Source organism: Meriones unguiculatus, chromosome 2, assembly GCF_030254825.1.
Source record: "Meriones unguiculatus strain TT.TT164.6M chromosome 2, Bangor_MerUng_6.1, whole genome shotgun sequence".
In the NCBI taxonomy this organism is placed as follows: Eukaryota; Metazoa; Chordata; class Mammalia; order Rodentia; family Muridae; genus Meriones; species Meriones unguiculatus.
In genome coordinates this window covers 96431444-96452930 of record NC_083350.1, presented here as the reverse complement: position 1 = coordinate 96452930, position 21487 = coordinate 96431444, and the positions used below count along the sequence as shown (strand labels likewise).

The 21487-nt window shown below is 39.2% G+C and overlaps 2 protein-coding genes across 4 annotated transcripts in view; one reads left to right on the top strand and one right to left on the bottom strand.

Moving 5' to 3' along the window:
* Nucleotides 1-3534, top strand: part of Chpt1 (choline phosphotransferase 1) — a 37606-nt gene extending 34072 nt beyond the window's left edge. The window contains exons 8-9 of one of the 3 annotated variants that reach the window (XR_002476512.2): nucleotides 513-716; nucleotides 3363-3534. Coding sequence is in view for 2 of the 3 variants with exons in the window: in XM_021640082.2 (XP_021495757.1) it covers nucleotides 513-623; nucleotides 3363-3407 (156 nt within the window). In the remaining variant the exon portion in view is untranslated. The remainder of the gene's footprint in view (nucleotides 1-512; nucleotides 717-3362) is intronic. The other 2 variants (XM_021640082.2, XM_021640083.2) reach the window with 2 other exon arrangements.
* Nucleotides 3389-15736, bottom strand: Sycp3 (synaptonemal complex protein 3). Its single transcript, XM_021640084.2, has 9 exons — nucleotides 15670-15736; nucleotides 12589-12731; nucleotides 12172-12235; nucleotides 11589-11623; nucleotides 9093-9210; nucleotides 8307-8406; nucleotides 5331-5429; nucleotides 3567-3671; nucleotides 3389-3442 (listed from the first exon to the last, which is right to left on the bottom strand). Exons 1-9 carry the CDS (start codon nucleotides 15717-15719, stop codon nucleotides 3389-3391), a joined length of 768 nt encoding a protein of 255 aa, XP_021495759.2. The 5' UTR covers nucleotides 15720-15736.
* Between the last annotated feature and the right edge of the window lie 5751 nt (nucleotides 15737-21487).

Sequence of the window (21487 nt, the reverse complement as noted above, 5' to 3'; positions counted from 1 at the left end):
GCTTCTGTAAACTATGGTCTCTTTAAGGCCTTTTAAGTTCTTAAATGTCAAAGGAATACAAATATGTGAACAGACCCTTCTAATAGGAAATATGTGGCTGCATTTGATCAGAAAGCTGGAAAGTAGAGTCAAAAGACTTGGGTCCTTTCACTTTTGAGCATTTGTACTACCTCTGTGCTTCAATTTCTATTAATATCCAGAATATCTGGACATTGTGGTTTGTCATCCTAGCACTTCTTTGGAAGCTGAGGCAAGAAGAGTGACATGAGTTAAAGGCCAGCCTGGGCTACATAGTCAAAAGGCCAACCAGAACTGCTTAGCTAGGCTGTTTAAAAAAATCAAAACAGAACAAAAATCAACAGCAAGGGTATAATAAAGTATAAATATGAAAAGTATAAAAAGTACTCTAAAATATAGTATTTTCAGTTAGGAATTTTAAGGACATTTGAAAATTATATTTTTAGAAAAGATGAACCATAACCCATTTTATTTTTTCTTTTTTGCTTCCAAAGGTCATTTCCTCATTTGATATGATGATATACTTTAGTTCTTTATGCCTGCAAATTTCAAGACACCTTCATCTAAATATCTTCAAGACTTCATGTCAACAAGCACCTGAACAGGTTCACAAGCATATTGACTGACTAGTAGCCCAAGGAAAAGAGGAGAAGCAGTTAGGGGAACCTATGTGTGAAGGAAATCCCTCTATGCAGGAGGCTAGTATACTATCTATAAGGTTATGTTTAAATGTAAAACATAAGTCTGGTAGCTTCCATGTCTACGTAAGTAATGAATCCCTCTTGTTATTAACATATTTTATCAGTGTAATATCATGTATCAAATTAGAAACAAGAACAAAAGAGAAATTACTAAGGACAGTAAGAAATTGGACCCCAATAATTCTAAATAGCACTGTGTCTACAAAAAAAAAACCTATCAGATGTGGGGTTTTGATTGCCAAAGGATTATGTAAATATTTAGAACTTAAAAAGAACTTCTAGCAACCTTGGCAGTGACATTTGATTGAAAGAACTTGATAAGTGAACTCATAATACTCAGTATTTAATAATACTATAATTGAGTCAAGGGCTATACTAAGATTTTTATATACTAACCATTGTTCAAAAGAGGTATGCTAATTATAGAAAGACAGTTTAGGATACGACCTAGAATTTAAAGCAATGGTTATGGGAATTTGTTGTAATTTGTATATAGTAAAAAAGAATATGTTGTACCAATTCAGCATAATATAAATCTTTGAGGGTAACTTGTGCCTTAAAAGTCGAAGTAAAAAATTTACTTCTATGAAAAAAAAAATGAACTGTAAGTCCCCAAAGGAAGAAAGAAACTAAAATAACTGTTAGGAAAGGACATTAGTAACTTAGAAAAATGGCAAAGGGGAAAAAAACAGTGTCAGTTATATAACACTAAGTACATTAAGTACTGATTATCTTTTCTATTCTCAGTTGAAAAAGATTCTGTTTATAAATACTAGAATTATCTTAACATGCTTTAGACCATATGACCTTATTTCTAATTTCATACAAAAGTTCCATAGGCTACATGCCATATAATGAAATAATCAGAGAAATATGTACTTTAAGTATTCCAAGCCAAAAAAAGGGGGGGGGGGATTTAAAAAAAAAGTTTCTCAAAGGTAAAAATATGTGAATACAGAGAAAACACTCTGAAGTATCTACTTTGCCTCTCTAACCCCTGGTAAGCATCTCAAAGATCTTAAAGTTTGAGTGATACTTAAGGTTTATATTCCATGTTGCAGACATAGCTGAAAGAGTGAATACTTAGAATGGTTGAGGCCCTGGCTTGATCTACCAGGCAACCCTTCACCCCCCAAAAAAAGGAATTAAAAGATTTGAACTGTCCTTTTAATGTCAAAGCTAATGGTAGAAGGGTACTATCTTCCTAGATGATAAAAAGATAGTATTATATAGACTTGTTTAAACTCTTAAAAAGGTGGGTTTTTCCAAAGACTCATACTCCAACCAAGTACCATGTATGGAAATAACCTAGAACCCCTGCACAGATGTAGCCCATGGCAGTTTAGTGTCCAAGTGGGTTCCATAGTAATGGGAACAGGGACTGCCTCTGACATAATCTGATTGGCCTGCTCTTTGATCACCTCCCCCTGATGGGGGAGCAGCCTTACCAGGCCAGAGAAGATCACAATGCAGCCACTCCTGATGAGATCTGATAGACTAGGATAAGAAGGAAGGAGAGGGGGACCTTCCCTATCAGTGGACTTGAGGAGGGGCATGTGTGAAAAAGGGGGAAGGAAGGTGGAATTAGGGATTTATGGGGGGATACAAAGTGAATAAAGTGTAATTAAAGTTTTTTTTTTTTTAAAAGGTGGGTTCTAGAACAAAATTTAAAATTGTTGCTTTCCTTCTAATGGACCTGTTTTGTTGTTCTGAATGCAGTTTCAGCAAAACTAGACTTCAAAGAAATGCTGAAACAATTCAACATGTATGGAATTGAGTGTTTCATAAGTTTCTCTGTGTAAATGCCTATTTTAAAAATTAAAAAAAGTTTAAGTTTAGAAATGAATGTGAAATCAAGCTTCAGTATATTTACTAATGTTGCAATGGAAAAGACACCTAGGTAATTTGTATTTGAACACAGATGTGAAGCACTTAAATCATAAATACTTTAGCTGTGTTTGGGATAATGTTCTTAATCACTACTAGGGGCATGTGTCAATTAAACAGACCAGCCCAATTAAATGGTTATCTTTATGACCTTGAATAAAACATTCATAAAATTATGTATTGAACTAATATTTAGCAATCTTTTTAATGATTTAAGCATTCATAATTTATTCCAAGACACTAAAACTGTATAGCAGATTCTTTTTGTAGAATTGGCGATCTATTATTTTAGTAAACATATAACGATGTATACATAAAAAGATTCTGTGGGTTTTGTTTTTTTTTTTCCTTTAAAGGAGAACAGTGTAAGCCAGGAGTGATGGTATGTACTTGTTCCTGCCATGTGGGAGGCTGAGGTATAAGGATCAGTTCCTCATAAGAATGTGAAACTAATCTGGGCAAGAAGGTTAGACGCTATCTTAGAAAAGAATAACAGAACCATCTATACTTGGAACTTTGTACCTTGAGACTTTTAAGAGATACACTGAAATAAATTTAAATCATCTTTATTAACACCAAAAGAACTGAAAGCTTGACATATTAGAATAGCTGCTTAGTTATACAGCTGTTTAGATTTATTTAGAAGTTAACAGGAACAGAAATCTTCCACTTAAACAAGCTAATTATTATAGTTTAAACTATAATTTCTAAAGTCATGCCTCTTAGCTAATATTTTAATTGTATCATATTACATAGGTTCAAGTTCTTTCTTCAAAGACTCATCAGAATAACATGGATTGAAGAGACTTTCGAACATTTGCCATCTCTTGCTGCTGCTGTTTCATGAAAGGAGATATGAAACATGTTTAATTTTTAGTTAAATGTTATATAAATTTCAGCAAATAAAACATTTCAGTGCCTCCATTAATCCATATCTTTGCAATTTAAAGTAGAACTTACAGTTTCCATCATAACTTTTTTTTGCAACATAGCCATTTCTTTTTTAAGTTCACTTTGTGTTCCAGTAAATAGATTATCATTATTCTTCTCCACATCCTCCAAACTCTAAAAACACAAAAAGGCCATTTTAGTTATAAACTGTAACTTTTAATCATAGGTTCTAAACTGTAAAACTCTTTTAATTACTCAAATAATGCTTATTATTTATCCCAACATTCTAAGTAACTTATACAGACCAAATTTGGTATCACACATTAATCAAATGCAATTATTTAAAGTACGACAGTAGCATCTTTGCCAAGCACAACAGTTTAAAGAATTATTAAGATCAAGATGATAAAAAAAAAGAATAGGGAAGAGCGCTAAATAAAGAATTGAGAATTTAAGGCTAGCCTGGGCAACATAGGACCCTGTTTCAAAAGAAGAAAACAAAATCTATAAATGAAACAGTAGGAGGTCTTTCAGTAAATACAATTTTGAAGATTTCTGATAAGTTTCTTAAACCATCCGGGCATAATCTACTTAAGAGTCAGTGTGACTTGAATTCACAAAATGGAATAAAATACCTGTAGTATGAAGTCATTTCTTAAGTAATAAAGAATTTGTAGGCTTATATTTTTTCAATTTTTTATTACATTTTCATTCATTTAGAGTGTGTGTGTGTGTGTGTGTGTGTGTCACACATACATGAGCCATTATATTCTCTCCTGCCATATGGGTCCCATAGATTGAACTCTGCCCTAGTATGTTTTTCAAAACAGGATCTCACAATATAGGCAAGGCTCACCTCAAATTTGCTAATCCTGACTCAGGCTCCCTCTACTACAATTAGAGGAATGTGCCATAATACCTAATTAAAAAGTTTTTTAAAATTATTTAATTCAACAAATAGTTCTCCTATTGCCTATTATGTAAAAGGTACTATATTCTATGGAGAAACTAAAAAAAATAGTAATACATGATTGTTTTCTTTTTTCCAATTAGAAAAATTATGTAAATAAGAATAACATAACTTTATAACAAGAATGGAAATTCAACTCCTGTAGCTACAGAGTGGAACATATTTATGATTCCTCCTTAGTTGACAAAAAGTACATTACTTCATTAATTAAAAGGGAACTTAAAATATTCTAGAGGAATAGTGTAACCAAAGCATAGAAATACATAAGTCTGTGGATTCACAAAAAGCAATTATATAGAGTTTGGATTAATGGACATTTATAGTTTGTGAAGCTTAAAAAGAATCATGTGAAGGGAAATCCTAAACACCTAAAAATTTAGAAGGGGAGACTATAGGCACATTTTCTGCATGGGGATGTTTTAGAAAGATAATGGGGCAGACTCAAAGAACAGGGCATGAGCTGGCTCAGTGGTTAAGAACACTTATTCCACAGAGGACTTGGGGTTTGCTTCCTAGTCCCCATATGGCAGATCATAACCATCTATAAACTTGAGTTCCAAAGGATCCACTACCCTCTTCTGACCTCAGTGGGTACCAGGCATATACATGGGGTACACACATACATATAAAAACACTCATATACAATATTAAAGAAGAACATAAGTTAGCTGGGTATGATGACACACACCTTTAATACCAGCACTTGGGAAGAAGAGGCAATAAAAAAATCTCTGTGAGTCTGAAGCCAGCCTAGTCTACATAGTAAGTTCTGGACCAGCAAGGCTATATAGTGAGCCCTGACTCAAACAAAAACAAAAAGAGACACACAACAAAACAAAAACATATTACCATGTATAACTCACCTTCATGAACTGCTCATGTAGCTGTTTGATTGCTTTCAGTCTCTGGCTCTGAACAATTCTAGACTGCTGAAAAATCTTCTGTTGTTGTCGAAAAAGATTCTATAAACAAAAAAAAAATGTAATAATAATTTGGTAAAAGTGTTTTTGTTATTGTGAGCTTCATACATGCTAGGCAGACACTTAGCTCTGAGCTCTATCCCAGTCCTTTTTAAATTTAGCCAAAAATAATTCCATGTTAAACTTAAAGGTATATAACTTAAGGTTAATAACTTTAGTATTTTAACAACTCTTATGATTAAGTTTAAATACTTTTTACCACTAACTATAATATCCTGTCATAGAATAACCCTATTATTCAATGAGTATAAGTTTTTAAAAAACATATTTGTGTGCCTGAGTATAAGGGTGTTGGATCTCCTGAAACTGAAGAAACTGAAACTACTTGAATGGCAATTATGAACTGCCATTTGAATACAGAGAACCAAACCTGGATCATCTGCAAGAGGAATAAGAACTTTTCACCTCTGAACCATTGCTCAGCCCCAAATATTTGAGACTAGGTTTCACTGTGTTGTACAACCTGACTTGGAACTTATGACTCTATCTTAGCCTCCTAAGTAGCTGGGATTACAAGCATATACTACCATAAAAGATTGAATAGGAAATCTTAGTCTTCAAGGTTTTGAGACAGGGTCCAAGCTGGCCTCAGATTTACTATGTAGTCAAAAATGGCCTTAATTTGCTGGGTCCCTCTGTCTCTATCTCTCAAATGCTGGGAATATAGGTATGTTTTGTTTTATTTAGTAAGGTCATCAGATAGTGGACTTACATCCTTATATTTTAGATTTTGGCACTATTAATGGGATAACCTTTGTATAGTATTGTAATAATATATTTATTATTTAAATCTATTTAAAATATATTTAACTGTATTAATATGTTAACTATTTTGAGGGCCTTAAGTACGTGTGTGTATGTGTATGTGTGTGTGTGTATATATATATATATATAACATATATACTCAGTCCTCTGCAACTATTTGGCATAGATATTCATCAGTTCCTCCAAAGATGAGGAAACTCAAACATGAAAGTAAATTACCTATTGTTTCATAACTGTTGTTCAAAAAGAATTTGGTTCCAAATAGGTTTCTGTAATCCATGGCACCAGGTATATGTGGTTTCTCTAGTATATTGTATATTCAACCACTAGCACTCTGGTTAACTCTTTAGTACTGTAGATTATAGCTCAATTTTATTAGTTCAAGACTAAAAACTACATTCTTCCTTTTACTGTAATTTCCAGATTAAGTTGCATAATACTCCTTTGCACATACATTTTGTTGCCTTCTGATACTGTCACATTTACTTGGCTAAATACCTATCTTGTAAAATTCAACTCTAGTTACCCTTACATGGTGGCATTACATTTTGCTGTCTGATGACCCTACTACATAAAACAGAACCCAAAGAGAATAGTTTTTCATCGCCATGTGTATCTATCACTTATCTACATTTATTTGTATTCATACTCAGATGCTCTTTTCTCTTGTTTCTAAGGATGACTATACTCAGTCCAACTTAATGTCTTTTTCATTCTCAAGAATTTAACAATTTTTCCCCCTTCTGTTACTATTAAATTTCTCTCTGTAGCCAGACCTGGTGCAGGCCTATAACCCTAGCTTTTTTCAAGGCAGAGACAGGCAGTCACATGTTGAAGTCCTACCTAGGCTACAGAGTACAAGAGTAGTCTGGGTGTCTTGATGAGCTCTTGTTTCAAAATGAAAGGTAAAAAAAGAGTTTAGTGGTAGAACAGTTTTGAGGGCCTAGGTTCAATCTGCAATACCATCAATGAATTTGTTTCTCTAGATTCCTGTCAGCACATGGGGACCTAGCAGCAGAGCCCAAATGACACTACAATGGGCAACCCTCCCCTACTCCTATTCAACTGTGTTGTTTAAAGTTAACTTATCCCCAAATTCTTTTATATAAACCAGTAAGCCTTTTATATATTGACAAGTTTCTATTACTTAAAATTGCAAGGATCTCAACTATTAAGAAGACCAATGGTTTTAGGAATACTGTATGTACCTATACTTCTGTGGATTATGATTTGGCAATATTAAAACATGTAACGAACAATGGATAATAAAAACGTGTCTTAGCATATAATATCAGATAAACATACTAAAATCTATAGCCCTAAAGAAGCTAAACAAGGAAGACCCTAGGGAAGATGCTCAATCCTCATTCAGAAGGGCAAATGCAATAGACAATAGAAGTAGAAGACAGGGAACAGGAAGCAGCCTACCACAGATGACCTGTGAAAGACTCTACTGATGGAGGTATTGATGCAGAGGCTGAGACTTATAGTCAAACTTTGGGCAGACTGCATGGAATATTATGAAAGAAGGGGAGATAGAAAGACCTGGAGGGGACAGGAACTCCAAAAGGAGACCAACAGACCCCCAAAAAACTGGGCCCTGGGAGCCCTGCAGAGACTGATAGCCCAACTAAGGACCATGCATGGAGAGGACCTAAAACCCCTGCTCAGATAGACTCAGTCTCCAAGTGGGCCCCTAGTAAGGGGAGCAGGGGCTGTCTCTGACATGAACTCAATAGCTGGCTCTCTAATCACCTCCCCCTTAGTGGGTACAGCCTTGCTAGGCCACAGAGGAAGACAATGATGAGACCAGTCCTGATGAGACCTGATAGGCTAGGGTCAGATAGAAAGGGAGGAGGACCTCCAATATCAATGGACTAGAGGAGGGGCATAGGGGGAAAAGGGAGATGGAGGGTAGGATTGGGAAGAGGGAGGGGGCCACAGCCGGGATACAAAGTGAGTAAATTGTAATAAATAATAAAAAATGTTTTAAAAACTTGTCTTAGTTCTATGGACATACTATATGATAAGCTCTTTTTTCTACTTGAGGCTTAGTTATAATAGATTAATTATAAAGTCAATTGTGATACTAACAGTTAGTTTTTCTCCTTGTTCCTCAAATTTCTGCATATCCAGTTCCCACTGCTGCAACAAACTCACAAATTGCTGAGAATAATCATTGTTAAGCTTCTGTCTGTGAAAAAAACAATGAATCCTATCAAATTTCATACCACTGTGAAACAAACATTCAAAACAAATTCACATATCATATGCTAGAAAAAGGAAACAATAGTTAGGAAAATTAAAACATTTATGTTGATTTCAGTACTTTTTTCCTAACATTTTTTCATACTTTAGCTCTTGAAAACTAAGGAAGTTTTATTTTATATTTTCCAGAAAAACTTAATTTTAATTTCCAAGGAACTTTTCATTTTTCCTACTGAATGCAGTTCTGATAAATAGATTAAAATATTTCACTTAGGTTGCTCCTCCCTCATTTTGGCATGTCAAAGACTTAGTACAAAGGAATAGTCAAGTTAAAATATATAAATTATTTACAATATAAAACTGACTTTTCTACATCTTTATACAGTTATCGAACAATAGTTTCTATGACATGTACATCTTTTACTCAAGTAATATATTTCCACATCAATAACCTCCCAGTTATTTAAAAGGAAAAGGAAAAGTAATCTCCACTGACTTCTAAGAAACATCTCAATTCTAAAAAGACATGAAGTTATAGGACTACTTGATTAGAAAATAAGAACCAAGCATTTTCACTAGAGACTAATAAGCAGATGATGATGCTATTTTCCATAGGTAATTTGTACCAGGACATACTAAGAAATGACAAAGATGTAGTTCTTAAACTCTTACATTTCCTCTTGTTGTGTTTTCCAAATTTGCTCAATTTTCTGGTTACTGGCTTTGAAGGAAGCTTTGGTATACATTTCTATTCTTTTTCTCTTGGCAAGAAGAGCTTTATTGATGTCAGCTATATTCAAAATAAACATCAAAATTTAATGTTGAAGAAAATGATTTTGTTCCACATAATCAAGTTAAGTATGGTTCATTCAGCAATATCAAGGACATTTAAAATTAAATGTAGGGACCAGGGAGAAGGTGGTTTAACAGGGAAACAAATGTTTGCACTGGGCTGGTAGTGCATGCATTTAATCCCAGCACTTGGGCAGAGCTTTGCAAGTGGATAACTGTGAGTTCCAAGCCAGCCAGGAAACATAGAGGACCCCTGCCTCAAACAAAGGAAAAAAAAAAAAAGCTATTTGCCATAAGCCTGAGAACCTAAGTTTGATCCTGAGAATCTATGGCATAAGGGGCAAAACAAGCTCTGAAAGATGTCTCCCCAGTGGAAGACAAAACTCCCTCCCAAAAACTGTGACCTACATAGAAGTACCATTGCACATTTACATCACACTCACACATACACATCATACATATAATCATAAAATAAAATTTAAGTTAAAACATTTTAATTTAAAAATAGCACCAACATGTGCTTTGAAAATGCTTTGTATTTTAGAACACATAGAATTTTGAATTTCCAGACTAGGGAAGCTCAGCCAGTAAAGTCTTTGCAAATATTATTAAATCCAAAAATGGCTGAATTCTGAAACATTTTGGTCTCAAATATTTTGTAATAATTTACAAAATACCCAACCTTAATCTCAAATTTGATTTTTATAACCGAGTTAAAATTTAAAGCTGATAAAACAAAGATGAAGGCCAGACTTTACTTAATGAACAAACACTAATAAAAGCTAAATATGTCAAAATACTATACATCCCCCATTTGATAGGCCATACTTGGTGCATTTATTAGAACTCATCATTAACTGTATTTTTAAAAATAATCAAAAAGTATTAATAAAAATTTATAAAGCAAGTCAATACTATTAAACATTTTTTTATAAAGGAAAGCTGGGTGAAATACCTAAATAATGCATCTAGGAATACTTTATTATACTTTAGAGGAACTTTGAGTTGGTTTGTATTATTTTATTTTTGTTTTGTTTTGTTGAAGTTTCATGTAGACCAGGCTGGCATTGAATTCAGAGATCCACCTGCCTCTGTTTTCCAATATCTGAGTGTGCACCACCAAGCCCAGTTCACAGTGGTTTTTATAGGACATTTTTATGACTAGTAAGTATGGCAATTTATTAAAAAAAACAGTATTTCAAATAATGCTTGCTATGCATGTATTTTTTTAAACCATAAAAGTTACATTTTGATAACTATGATGTAACTATAATACATATTCTGAATTTTCAGCATTTATAAGTTTATAAAAGAAGCATTTTGTTACTACCTAAAAGAGCAATTCTTAAATATAAGACTTAATGGTATGAGTAATCCTTATAGAAAACCATTATTCTTTTTTCCAAAGAGTAATTTTGGGCTGGTGAAGATGGCTGAACAAATAAAGGCACTTGAAGCAAAGCCAGACAATTTGAGTATGATCCCCAGGATCCATCCATCTGGAAGGGAGATAACTGACAGACACCAGGAAGTTGTTGTCTGCCCTTCACACATGCACCATGACATGCTGCCCACCTCCCTCCCTGAAATGTAAAAAGGAAAAAAAAAATTGTGTTCTGTTAAACTGGGCAAGATAACTGATGCCTGTGTCCATAGCACCCACAAGTTTAAAGAAATACCCAGTTTAAGGTTAGTCTGACCCTGCCTCAGAAAGAAGCAAATAAAGTGCTATCTCTTAATTAAACTCTTATAAAAGTAGTATTTAAAACCTAAGGTCTTTGGCTCTGATTAAAAATCTTACTGGCTAAAGAAGCTGTCTTTTACTTTTAGTTGTATCATGTATTACTATAAAAAAATAATAGTTCTCTCTCTTTTTTTTTTTTTTTTTGCTTTTTAAAACAGGGATTTTCCACGTAGCTTAGCTGTGCTGGACTCACTCTGTATACCAGGCTGGCCTCAAACTCAAAAGAGATCTGCCTACTTCTGCCTCCCCAGTGCTGGGATTAAAGGCGTGCACCACCACCACTACCTGGCAACAATAGTTCTCTTCTGACACTTTAATTTATATCCTCCTCCATAAAGGAAAGAGTGCAAGAAGAACCTTAGAAAATAAATTAGATATCACTTATTCTGTGAACATAAAGTAGAAAAAAGCTTTCCCTCTAGTTTTCTAAACTTATTAACATACCATGTTTATTTTTCATATCATGAACAAGGTTAAGAAAATTTATGATACTAAATCATGAATATTTATGCAAAACTCCATAAACGAAAACAAGGCACTAAACAATATTCACATAGTAAACTAATTTCCTATTATATAATTACTGTACAGTTTTAAACAATTTTCTTTAAATATATCTCCCAAAAACATACCTCCAAATTTCTCCAGCATATTCTGAACTTCACCTCTGTAAAAAAAAAAAAAAAAAAAAAAAATTCAGACCAGGAGTTTAATTCAGTGGTAGAACATTTATCAAATATGCTCAAGGCTCTAGGTTTTGATCCCTAGCACCATCAAAAATAAAATGAACAAAAGAATTCCCATTTTTTGAGACAAGGTTTCTCTTTGTAGCCTTGACTCTCCTGGACTCACTCTGTAAACCAGGCTGGCCTTGAACTTACAGAGATCCACCTTCCTCTGCCTCCCAAGTTAACAAAAATAAATAAAAATCTTTTAATTAGAGATTCACAATATACTTGTTTTGGAATACCACATACCAAGTATTTTATATCCCTACTTGCTAGATAAACTAAAGTAAATTTTTCTTAACTTTATTGAAGAAAAACATTTTTGGGACTTGGGAAATAGCTCAGTTAGTTAAATGCTTTGCAAGCATAAATACCTGATATTCAACCTTAATACCCAGATAAAGTGCTCAGAACCCATGCACACATACCCTTACAACCCCCCTCACACACATGTGTACCACCCTTAAGTATTTTTTAAACATTTTACCCCACATCTTCAATTATTCCTGCAGGTCTTTTCTTTCCATGTTTATCAATTACTGGAGTCTTTTCTGTATTGATAAAATTTGAAATTAAGTATGCTATTTTGGTAAATTTTAAAGAAATCTATTTTCAGTTCTTCAGAATTTTGTAACAAATTTTAAAAGCAGATAAACAAATGTAATATTTTCTCTGAAAAATTAAAAATATATCACAATTCATGAGCCATTTTATAAAAGCAAATTTTAAAAATCTGGTCATGTACTGTTTACCAAGTAATTGGGAATGCAAAGGTAAGGAATACTCTTTCAAGATCTGATGAGATACAAAGTATGTGAAAATGCCTAATTCTGTTTTAAGTATAGTGGGTTCAAAATAAATGAACTATAAGGCATTGTTAATACCCAACACTACATATATTTACCATCAGCAACATCCTCCTCTGAACCAGATAGATCTTTATCTTCTTTCTCAAAGTCAAAGGCTTTTTTAGGCTGATCCACTGATGGTGGCTTCCCAGGTTTCCCAGAATGCTTTCTTCCACGAGGCACCATCTTTAGATGTTTCCTTGTTTAAAAGTAAACAAAACTCAGCAAAGCCCCCAAATTTCTCTGTTTGAATTCAAGGAATATATATATATATATATTAATTCTGCTCAGGTTTGAGAATAAGCACCTTTACTCACTAGGCCCCTCAGCCCTCTATTCTCAATTCCACACATACCCACGCCCCGGTCCGCCAACCATTCAGCCCTCATTATCTTGGTTCCAAGTCCCTCCTTCTCTCACCCTACATTCCCCCAAGCCTTAAATTCACCTAAAAGCCCCTAATCCCTAAACTCTTTAGTGCCTTTAATCCCCATTCATTCCCTCAGATTCAATCCCTAGTTCCCAGAAAGACACATTCTCTCAATCTTTAACTCCTCATTCCCTCATCCCACACAACACCTATTTTTCTCAGTTCCAACTCCCTAATTGGACTCACCCACATGCCCTAATTCCCTCATCCCAAACCCTAATTCTCTCATATAGAACTCCCAAATTCCACCCCAACCCCTAAGTCCCTCAGTCCCCAAACGCTACTTCTCTTGGCCCTAAACTCTAATTCCCTCACCCACTTCCGCTAATTCTGTCATTCGAAGTTCAATTTTAATTCTCTCAAACCCAATCCTTAATCACCTCACTCACAATCCTTAATTAATCTGGCTCCTACCCCCAATTCCCTCAGGGCCAATCATTAATTCTCTGACCCAACTACTAGTTCCCTCAATTCCAACAACCCTCCTCTGCACTCCTTATTCCCCCAGGCTCCAGGCCCCTATTCCTTTACCTCTACATCCTCTAGGCCCCAACCTCTCACCCTTTAAGACCCTTCATTTCCTCATCCCCTCACCCCAATTTCTCTCACTTTCTCACTTACTGATTCCCACAACTATTTCTCTTAGCTCCCAAACTCTCTAACAAAACCCCTATTTCCTCACCCTAAATACCTTCAGCCCCAGCATACCTAACCCATCATCCTTCATTCCCTTAGTCCCATTTCCCTCACCTCAACTACAAATTGCCTCAGCAGCAACTCATGATTTCCTTAGTGCCCAGCCATTAATTTTCTAGGCCCTCAGCCCAGATCTCTAATTTCTTCAGTGCCCAACCCCTACCTGCTCCCTAGATCCTAACCCAGAATGTCATATCCAAACCCTTAATTTTCTCAGTGTCTGACCTCTAAATCCTTAAACTTCTACATCCAAATCCCAAATTCCCTATTGTCCTGCCTGGTTTACTTATCTCATTACCCCTCAATCCCTAGGCCCTCCTCCTCAACCCCTAGGGCTCAGGCACAAATTCCCTAAGCCCCAGATCCTCAATTCTCGTCGACCCTACCCCACTTTCCAAGACTCCGCCCCTTATTCATTTAGACCACAACCCTAATAACCTAGGGGCAGGCCCTTAATTCCCTCAGGCCCCAACCCCTATTTCCCTTGGCTCTGACCCCAAAGTTCTTGGCCATGATCCCTAACTCCCCAGACCCCTCTTCCTGTTATCCTTAGCCCTTGACTCCTAATTCCCTAGCCAGAGCCCTTAATTCCGTCAGCAACCGAATCCTTATTTCCTAGGCCCCGCCCTCTAGTCCCCCTAGGCTCCAATCCCTAATCCTTTCTGGTGATTCCAATTCCCAAAGTTCCACTTCCAGATTCCCTTAACCCTTGACCCCTACCTCCTAGGGTCCTGCCCTCTAATTCCCTCAGCCTGACCCTAATTCCCTAGGTCCGGACCTCTACTTCCCTACCTCCTTCAGCCCCGACCCTAACTTTCTAGGCCCAGCTTCCTAATTTCCTAAGTCCCTCACCACCAAGTCCCTCAGCCAGGACCACACCCTCCCATCCCTGTCCCCTCATTTCCTTAGCCCTTGACTACTAACTCCCTAGGCCCCAAATCCCTTAACCTGGAACCCGGACTCCCTCAGCCCGGAGCCCAAATCCCTCAGCCCGACCCGACCTTCAGCCAGACCCCGACTCCCTTGGCCCGGAACCCCGACTCCCTCAGCCCGACCCCGACTCCCGCAGCCCGGAACCCCGACTCCCTCAGCCCGGAACCCCGACTCCCTCAGTCCGACCCCGACTCCCTCAGCCTGACCCCGACTCCCTCAGCCCGGAACCCCGACTCCCTCAGTCCGGAACCCCGACTCCCTCAGCCCGGAACCCCGACTCCCTCAGCCCGACCCCGACTCCCGCAGCCCGGAACCCCGACTCCCTCGGCCTGACCCCGACTCCCTCGGTCCGACCCCGACTCCCTCAGCCCGGAACCCCGACTCCCTCAGCCTGACCCCGACTCCCTCAGTCTGACCCCGACTCCCTCAGTCCGACCCCGACTCCCTCAGCCTGACCCCGACTCCCTCAGTCCGACCCCGACTCCCTCAGCCTGACCCCGACTCCCTCAGTCCGACCCCGACTCCCTCAGTCCGACCCCGACTCCCTCGGCCTGACTCCGACTCCCTCAGCCCGGAACCCCGACTCCCTCAGTCCGGAACCCCGACTCCCTCAGTCCGACCCCGACTCCCTCAGTCCGGAACCCCGACTCCCTCAGTCCGACCCCGACTCCCTCGGCCTGACCCCGACTCCCTCAGCCCGGAACCCCGACTCCCTCGGTCCAACCCCGACTCCCTCAGCCTGACCCCGACTCCCTCAGGAACCCCGACTCCCTCAGTCCGGAACCCCGACTCCCTCAGTCCGGAACCCCGACCCCCTCGGCCTGACCCCGACTCCCTCAGCCCAGAACCCCGACCCCCTCGGCCTGACCCGCCCCTTCGGCCTGACCCGCCCCCTCGGCCCCACCCCGCCGTTCCGGAGCTGTCAGGCCTCGGGCCCTGCCCAGCCCCAGCAGCCCCGGCAGCGAGCTGCCCTCCTCTTGCCCTCTCCGTCTGGCCGAGGCGGCTGTGGCCCGCCTGCGCCGTGGAGGAGCGTGGAGGCCGAGCCGCCGAGCCCGGCCCTCACGGCACCACGCCTTACTTCAGCTGCTCCTCCAGCGAGGAGCCCGCATCTCCGTGGCCTCGAAGCATTTGAGGAGAGCGCGCCTTCGGGCGGGAGAAAAGTCAGCGTGGCCGGACCTAGCTCTCCGCTGATTGGCCGAAACCCCAGGGGCACGCACGCTGACGCAGGCCCCGCCCCGCAGGGGGACGAGCTCGCGCCCAGAGCTCCCGCCCAGAGCGTCGCGGGCGCACGGAGCAGCCGCTAGGGCGCGTGGACGGGCCGCTTCAATGACCGGCCCCGCGCCTGCCCCTGAGAAGCCACCCTGTCCCACAGCTCCTTCACTGAACTGCCGTAGGAAGTCGCCCAAACCATGCCTGCCTTTGTCATCCCACCTGACCTGGCCAGCTTTGTCTGCGCTCCTCCTTGCAGGCGGAGATGGAAACTTCCAAATTTATGTACCCTACCCATCTCCCATTTTCTGATGTTTCTGCTTGATTCTTAGTTGTTTTCTGAGCCGAGGTCTCTCCCTAACCCAGGCTGGTTTCAAACGCACGGTAATCACCCTACCTTAGCTTCCTAAGTGCTTGGGGTATAGGAGTAAACCAAAAACCGATTTACATTTTTTAAGTTTTAATGACATAGAGAGACATGTCTTTAATATACCAACACATAGTTTTCTTGTGTTTGAGCATTGCAATAGCAAAAGTACATTTTATATATTATTCGGCAACTCACTGTTTACTCATTAATGCTGTAAGAACCACTATTATTATAGGTAGCCAGGACTATCGTGCAAACTCAGGATTTACGCAAAGGACTGAGTTTATAAGGACTTTTATACTAGCTTTTCAGCTTTATGACTTTCTCTGGGCTCATTTTCATGTAAAAATTATCATTACTTTGAATACTGAAAATCATTACAAGTTACATGAAATTTTAAGTTTTGGGAGGTTTTTTTGTTTTTATTTTAAATTTTGTTTTTATCTGGAATTTTTGAATCTCATGTCAAACAAATGTCTCATTACTTTTCCTTTCTATGGAAACTGATGTCTCATAATTTATTAAGAAGTGTGTCCACAGAAATGTAGTTTCTAGGGATAGATGCGGGGGCTAGGAAGGAAGGAGGGAGGGAGGAGAAACTGCCTTTGGGATATATGTGAGAGAAGAATAAATAAAATTAAGAAAAAAGACGTGTGTGCTTTCCCTGGAATAGCTGTGTCATATACCATCACCTTGCTAGCTTTACGTCAAGAAAATATTTGCTAGAGTAACTGTATGTGTCTATTGTGTTATATCTCTAAGGGAAAAGGCACTCCCAACAAAGGTGTAACAGCCCTTCTCTGGCGCAAGAAGCTTTCCCCAGTGCACCACACAACAAACCTCACACAAAAGGTTTATTGGGAGGAAAAAAATCCAGGAGGGTGGCTGCCTCTGCTCATGTGAGAAGCTACAGAGAACTGAGCAAAAGACAGGATTTATATAGTTTCCTGGGGGGAAGGGGAACAGAGCTTTCCATGGATTCGAGGATCATGTGGCCTGATCTTGAGGCTCAGGGATTGGTGGTGGTGGCGATGGTGGTTTCTTGGCACTGGGTCTCTGGGTCAAGTCAGGGTCAGGGTGTTCTTTCCTTTGACCCTGGTCTTGGGGTCATGTGAGGGTCAGTGTGTTCTTTGCCCTGGTCTCAGGGTCAAATCAAGGTCAGAGTGTTTTTCTTGGCCCTTTTACCCTACATTTATGGGGTGTACTATGATAATCTGACACATGTATGCAGTATGAATTTTTGTTTTATTATTTAAAATTTTTTTCATTTAGCTTTGTAAAAATTTATTTATTACAATTTATTTGCTTTGTATCCCCCCTGCAACCTCCTCCCTCGTCTCCTCCCAGTTCCACCCACTCTTCCTCTTGTCCCCCTATGCCCTTGCCCTAGTCTCCTGATAGGGGAGGTCCTCCTTCCCTTCCACCTGATCCTAGCCTATCAGGTCTCATCAAGGCTGACTGCATCATCTTCCTCTGTGGCCTGGCATAGCTACACCTCCCAGGGGGAGATGATCAAAGAGCCCACCACTGAGTTCATGTCAGAGACAGTCCCTGATCCCCTTACTAGGGTACCCACTTGGAAACTGAGCAGCCAATGGGCTTCCTCTGAACAGGAGGTCTAGTTCCTCTCCATGCATGGTCTTCAGTTGGAGTATCACCTCTGCAGGACCCCCTGGGCCCAGGGTTTTTGCTATGTTGTTCTCCTTGTGGAGTTCCCTCCAGGTCTTTCCATCTCCATCTTCTTCCATAAGGTTTCCAGCACGCTGCCCAAAGTTTATCTGTGAGTCTCAGCATCTGCTTCAATACCCTGGAGTAGAATCTTTCAGAGGTCCTATCTGGAAGCTCCTCTCCTGTTCCTTCTACTTCTGATATCTATCCTGTTTGCCTTTCTGAATGAGGATTAACCATTTTCCCTAGGGTCCTCGTTATTTAGCTAATTTAGAACTACAGATTTTAGTATGTTTATCCTATATCATATGGCTAATATCCACTTATAAGTGAGTATATACCATGTGTGTCTTTCTGCTTCTGGGTTACCTCACTCAAGATAATCTTTTCTAATTACCACCATTTGCCTGCAGATTTCATGATTTCCTTATTTTTAATTGCTGAGTAACATTCCATTGTGTAAATGTACCACACTTTCTGTATCCATTCCTCCATTGAGCGACATCTAGGTTGTTTCCAGATTCTGGCTATTAACAAATAAAGCTGCTATGAACATAGTTAAGAAAATATTCTTATTGAATGGTAGGGCATCTTTTGGGTATATGCCTAGGAGTGGTATAGCTGGATCTTGAGGTAGCACTATTCCTAATTTTTTTCTTTAGTTATAAAATTTGTAGTGGAGTAAACACTGATCACTCTGCACACCATCTATTAATCCAAAAATCTTCCGTTTACTCTTCCTGCTTGTTCAACTGGCAACTTTCCTAGATCCTGCTTCCAAACCACAATTTCCATCACTCCAACCTTAGTGAACTTTCAGGACAAGGTAGAGCAAGTCTCACAGCTGGTTTCTCCCTAATAAATAATACCTGTGGGTCCCTGGCCTTTCATTCCTACATGATTTCAGACAGATTTTCCCAGATCCATTAAAACCAAACAAAAGCAAGCTTGCTGTCTTCTTTTATGTGGAAGGGGTGTCATTAATAAATAGACCAAATTAAAATTGAGTTATGCTAGTCTTATGTACTTTGTGCCTGTGTGAGTGTGAGTGTGTGTGTGTCACTACTATGAAGGTCAGAGGACTACTTGCAGGAGCTGGCTCTCTCATTTTACCATGTAGGTTCCTGGTATCAAATCAGGCTTTCTGACATGGCAGCACATCTTTCCTGTCCTTCAGGTGCATTCTGATGTTACTATAAATAAAGACAATTTTATTTTTCTAATTCTCATGCCTCTTTTCCCTGCTAAATCTCATTGGTTTAGTCATTCAGCACAATGTTAAATGGAAGTGGAGGGAATGGGTTTTTTTTTTTTTTTTTTTTTTTTTTGAGTTCACATTTCTTTGCAGTCTGGCTTACCTGAAACTCACTAATGTGCAGCAGTACTCCTGCTTCAGCCAGAAAACACTGGCTGTAGAGGCATGTGCTACCACACCTGGCTTCTATAAAACTAACAGCACCTAAAGATGTCAGCCACTCTGCGAGCACACTGGGAACTTCCCGGGAGATGTTCCTCTGTAAAAACAGTTCACCTTCTTAACTACTGAATCATCTCGCTAGCCCTCCAGGCCCACTTAAAATCTAGATTTGGTGTATGAGGAGAAAAAAAAGTACTATCTTTATGAGGCATATTTTACTTAACAAGACCCCCACTTCCTTCCACTTTATTGCAAATACCATAACCTCATTCTCCACCATAGCTGAATAAAATCCCATCATGCTATATGGACCAAATTTTCTTTATTCGCTCATCTGCTAATGAGCATCTAGACCAGTTCACATAGAAACAAATTTCATTTAGGATTGCAATTAAATTGTGAACATTCTTCCCAGTATCTCAGCTGCTACAAATTACCTCTTGCTATGTAACAGACCACTTTAAAACTTAGTACCATGAAGAAAATGCCACCCCTCCCACTTTTAGGAAGATATCCTTATCTGGACCTACTTGAAGCTCTTCTTTATGCCCTGGAGGTTGTGACTCAAATAATTAGGCCAGAGACCTCCTTCTGAGGCTCTGACTCAAAGGTACTCTGGGCACATCTGCCCTGCGCTTCCTCAGAATCAAAACAGGCAGAACAGAGTAAACTTTAGTAAACATTTGGTAGGCTAGAGAAGTTGGCAGCAGATCAAATTAAAAGTCTTTTCCTACTACAGATGGACAAAGAATGGTGTGGATAAATGATAAAAGCATAAAATATTAAGACCTCCCTTTCTTAGAAAAGTAAACTCATACAGGATCACTGGAGTGTCGTATGACCATGGAACAAAAAATACCAAGATTAGACATAAATAAATTCTACAAGTATATAAAATATAAACACTCTATTACGGCAGAAATTAAATAATAACTGCAGCAGCTTTGGCCTGAAGACTTTTCTTAGGCCTAATGACAATTAGTACTCTGGCTATTAAGAGTTGATAATACACTGTTTGGGACATGACAATCTGCCCTTGCTGGTTTGGAGATTTTCTTTTTGTCTAGTGCCCTTGAAACCACAAGAGCTACCAGCATGAGAACAGGCTGTCATGCTTTGGCAAAATATACCCCGCAATATTGAACTGCAATATTGTTAAAAGTTGGATTGTTGGATTGATGATGGAAACTGATTATAAAAGATAGTTCTGTTTTGTCTTGGTTTATCAATGATGACTAAACTTATGACCAAGTAGAAGTTAAAACATGTGCTGGGGACAAAAATGATATGATCTATGTTTTGGAACAATATGCATCTATTCCTGCCTACTAAAGTCTGTATAACTAAAGAAGCACCTGGATTGTAAGTCTGGACATTAAACTCTTCCTAATCCCCGTGCCTGACTCATTCCTCTCTTGCCGCTCTTACATCCACCCTTTTTCAGGCCCTGACCTCACCTGGGGCTGGACCTTGGCACTGCACATCAATCTAAAGAGAACTCATGTGACATAGCAGTGTCTTAGAAAATGTCTTAGTAAGTTCAGTGAGGTGGCTCAGTACGTGGATGCTTGCTGAAGAACCATGGTGACTTGAATTCCATCAATGGAACCTGCAACAAAAAGAAAAAAAGAAAAAGAAAAAAGAGAATTGACTCCACAAAATGTAAGTGTAACTTGGCATAGATGTTTATGGTTTTCAAGCTTAAAAGCTTTGTAACATTCTGGTGTGAGGGAGTGGTGGTGGCCATAGGTCAGCTCCTGAGTCCATTGTATAGCCCAGATGGATCAGTAGTGACTTGATTACAAAAATTTTTTGTCATCTGCATTGGCCTAGTGGGCCCAATGACATTTGGTGCATTGGCCGGGAAGAATGTTTTTCTGGCCTCCACATACTCATTATGGCACAGTACCCTCTTCTCTACAATAATAATGGATAAAATAAAAAGAAAGATTGAAAAATGTCTTAGAATGTGATGACTTTTTTTGTCAATGTGTCAGAAGCTAGAGGATCATCTGCGAGGCAAGAACCACAATTGAGGAAATGCCTCCACACATTAGCCTGCAGGCAACCCTGTGGTGGCAGTTTTTGAATTTTGATTGAGGTGGATGTGCTCTGCCCAGGGTGGGCAGTGACAACCTCCTGGGCAAGCTGGTCCTGCATCGTCTAAGAAGACAGTCTGAGCATGCCATGGGGAGCAAACCAGCAAGCAGCATTCCATGGCTTTCCAGGACC

What these genes read in the sequence shown, in the direction of transcription:
- Sycp3 (XM_021640084.2), bottom strand. Translation starts at nt 15,719, where the DNA reads ATGCTTCGAGGCCACGGAGATGCGGGCTCCTCGCTGGAGGAGCAGCTG. An exon ending in AACAAGGAGAAAAACTAACT is followed by an intron (nt 5,430 to 8,306) that starts GTTAGTATCACA and finishes TTTTGTTTATAG; the next exon opens with AATCTTTTTCGACAACAACA. An exon ending in TACATGAGCAGTTCATGAAG is followed by an intron (nt 3,672 to 5,330) that starts GTGAGTTATACA and finishes TTGTGTTTTTAG; the next exon opens with AGTTTGGAGGATGTGGAGAA.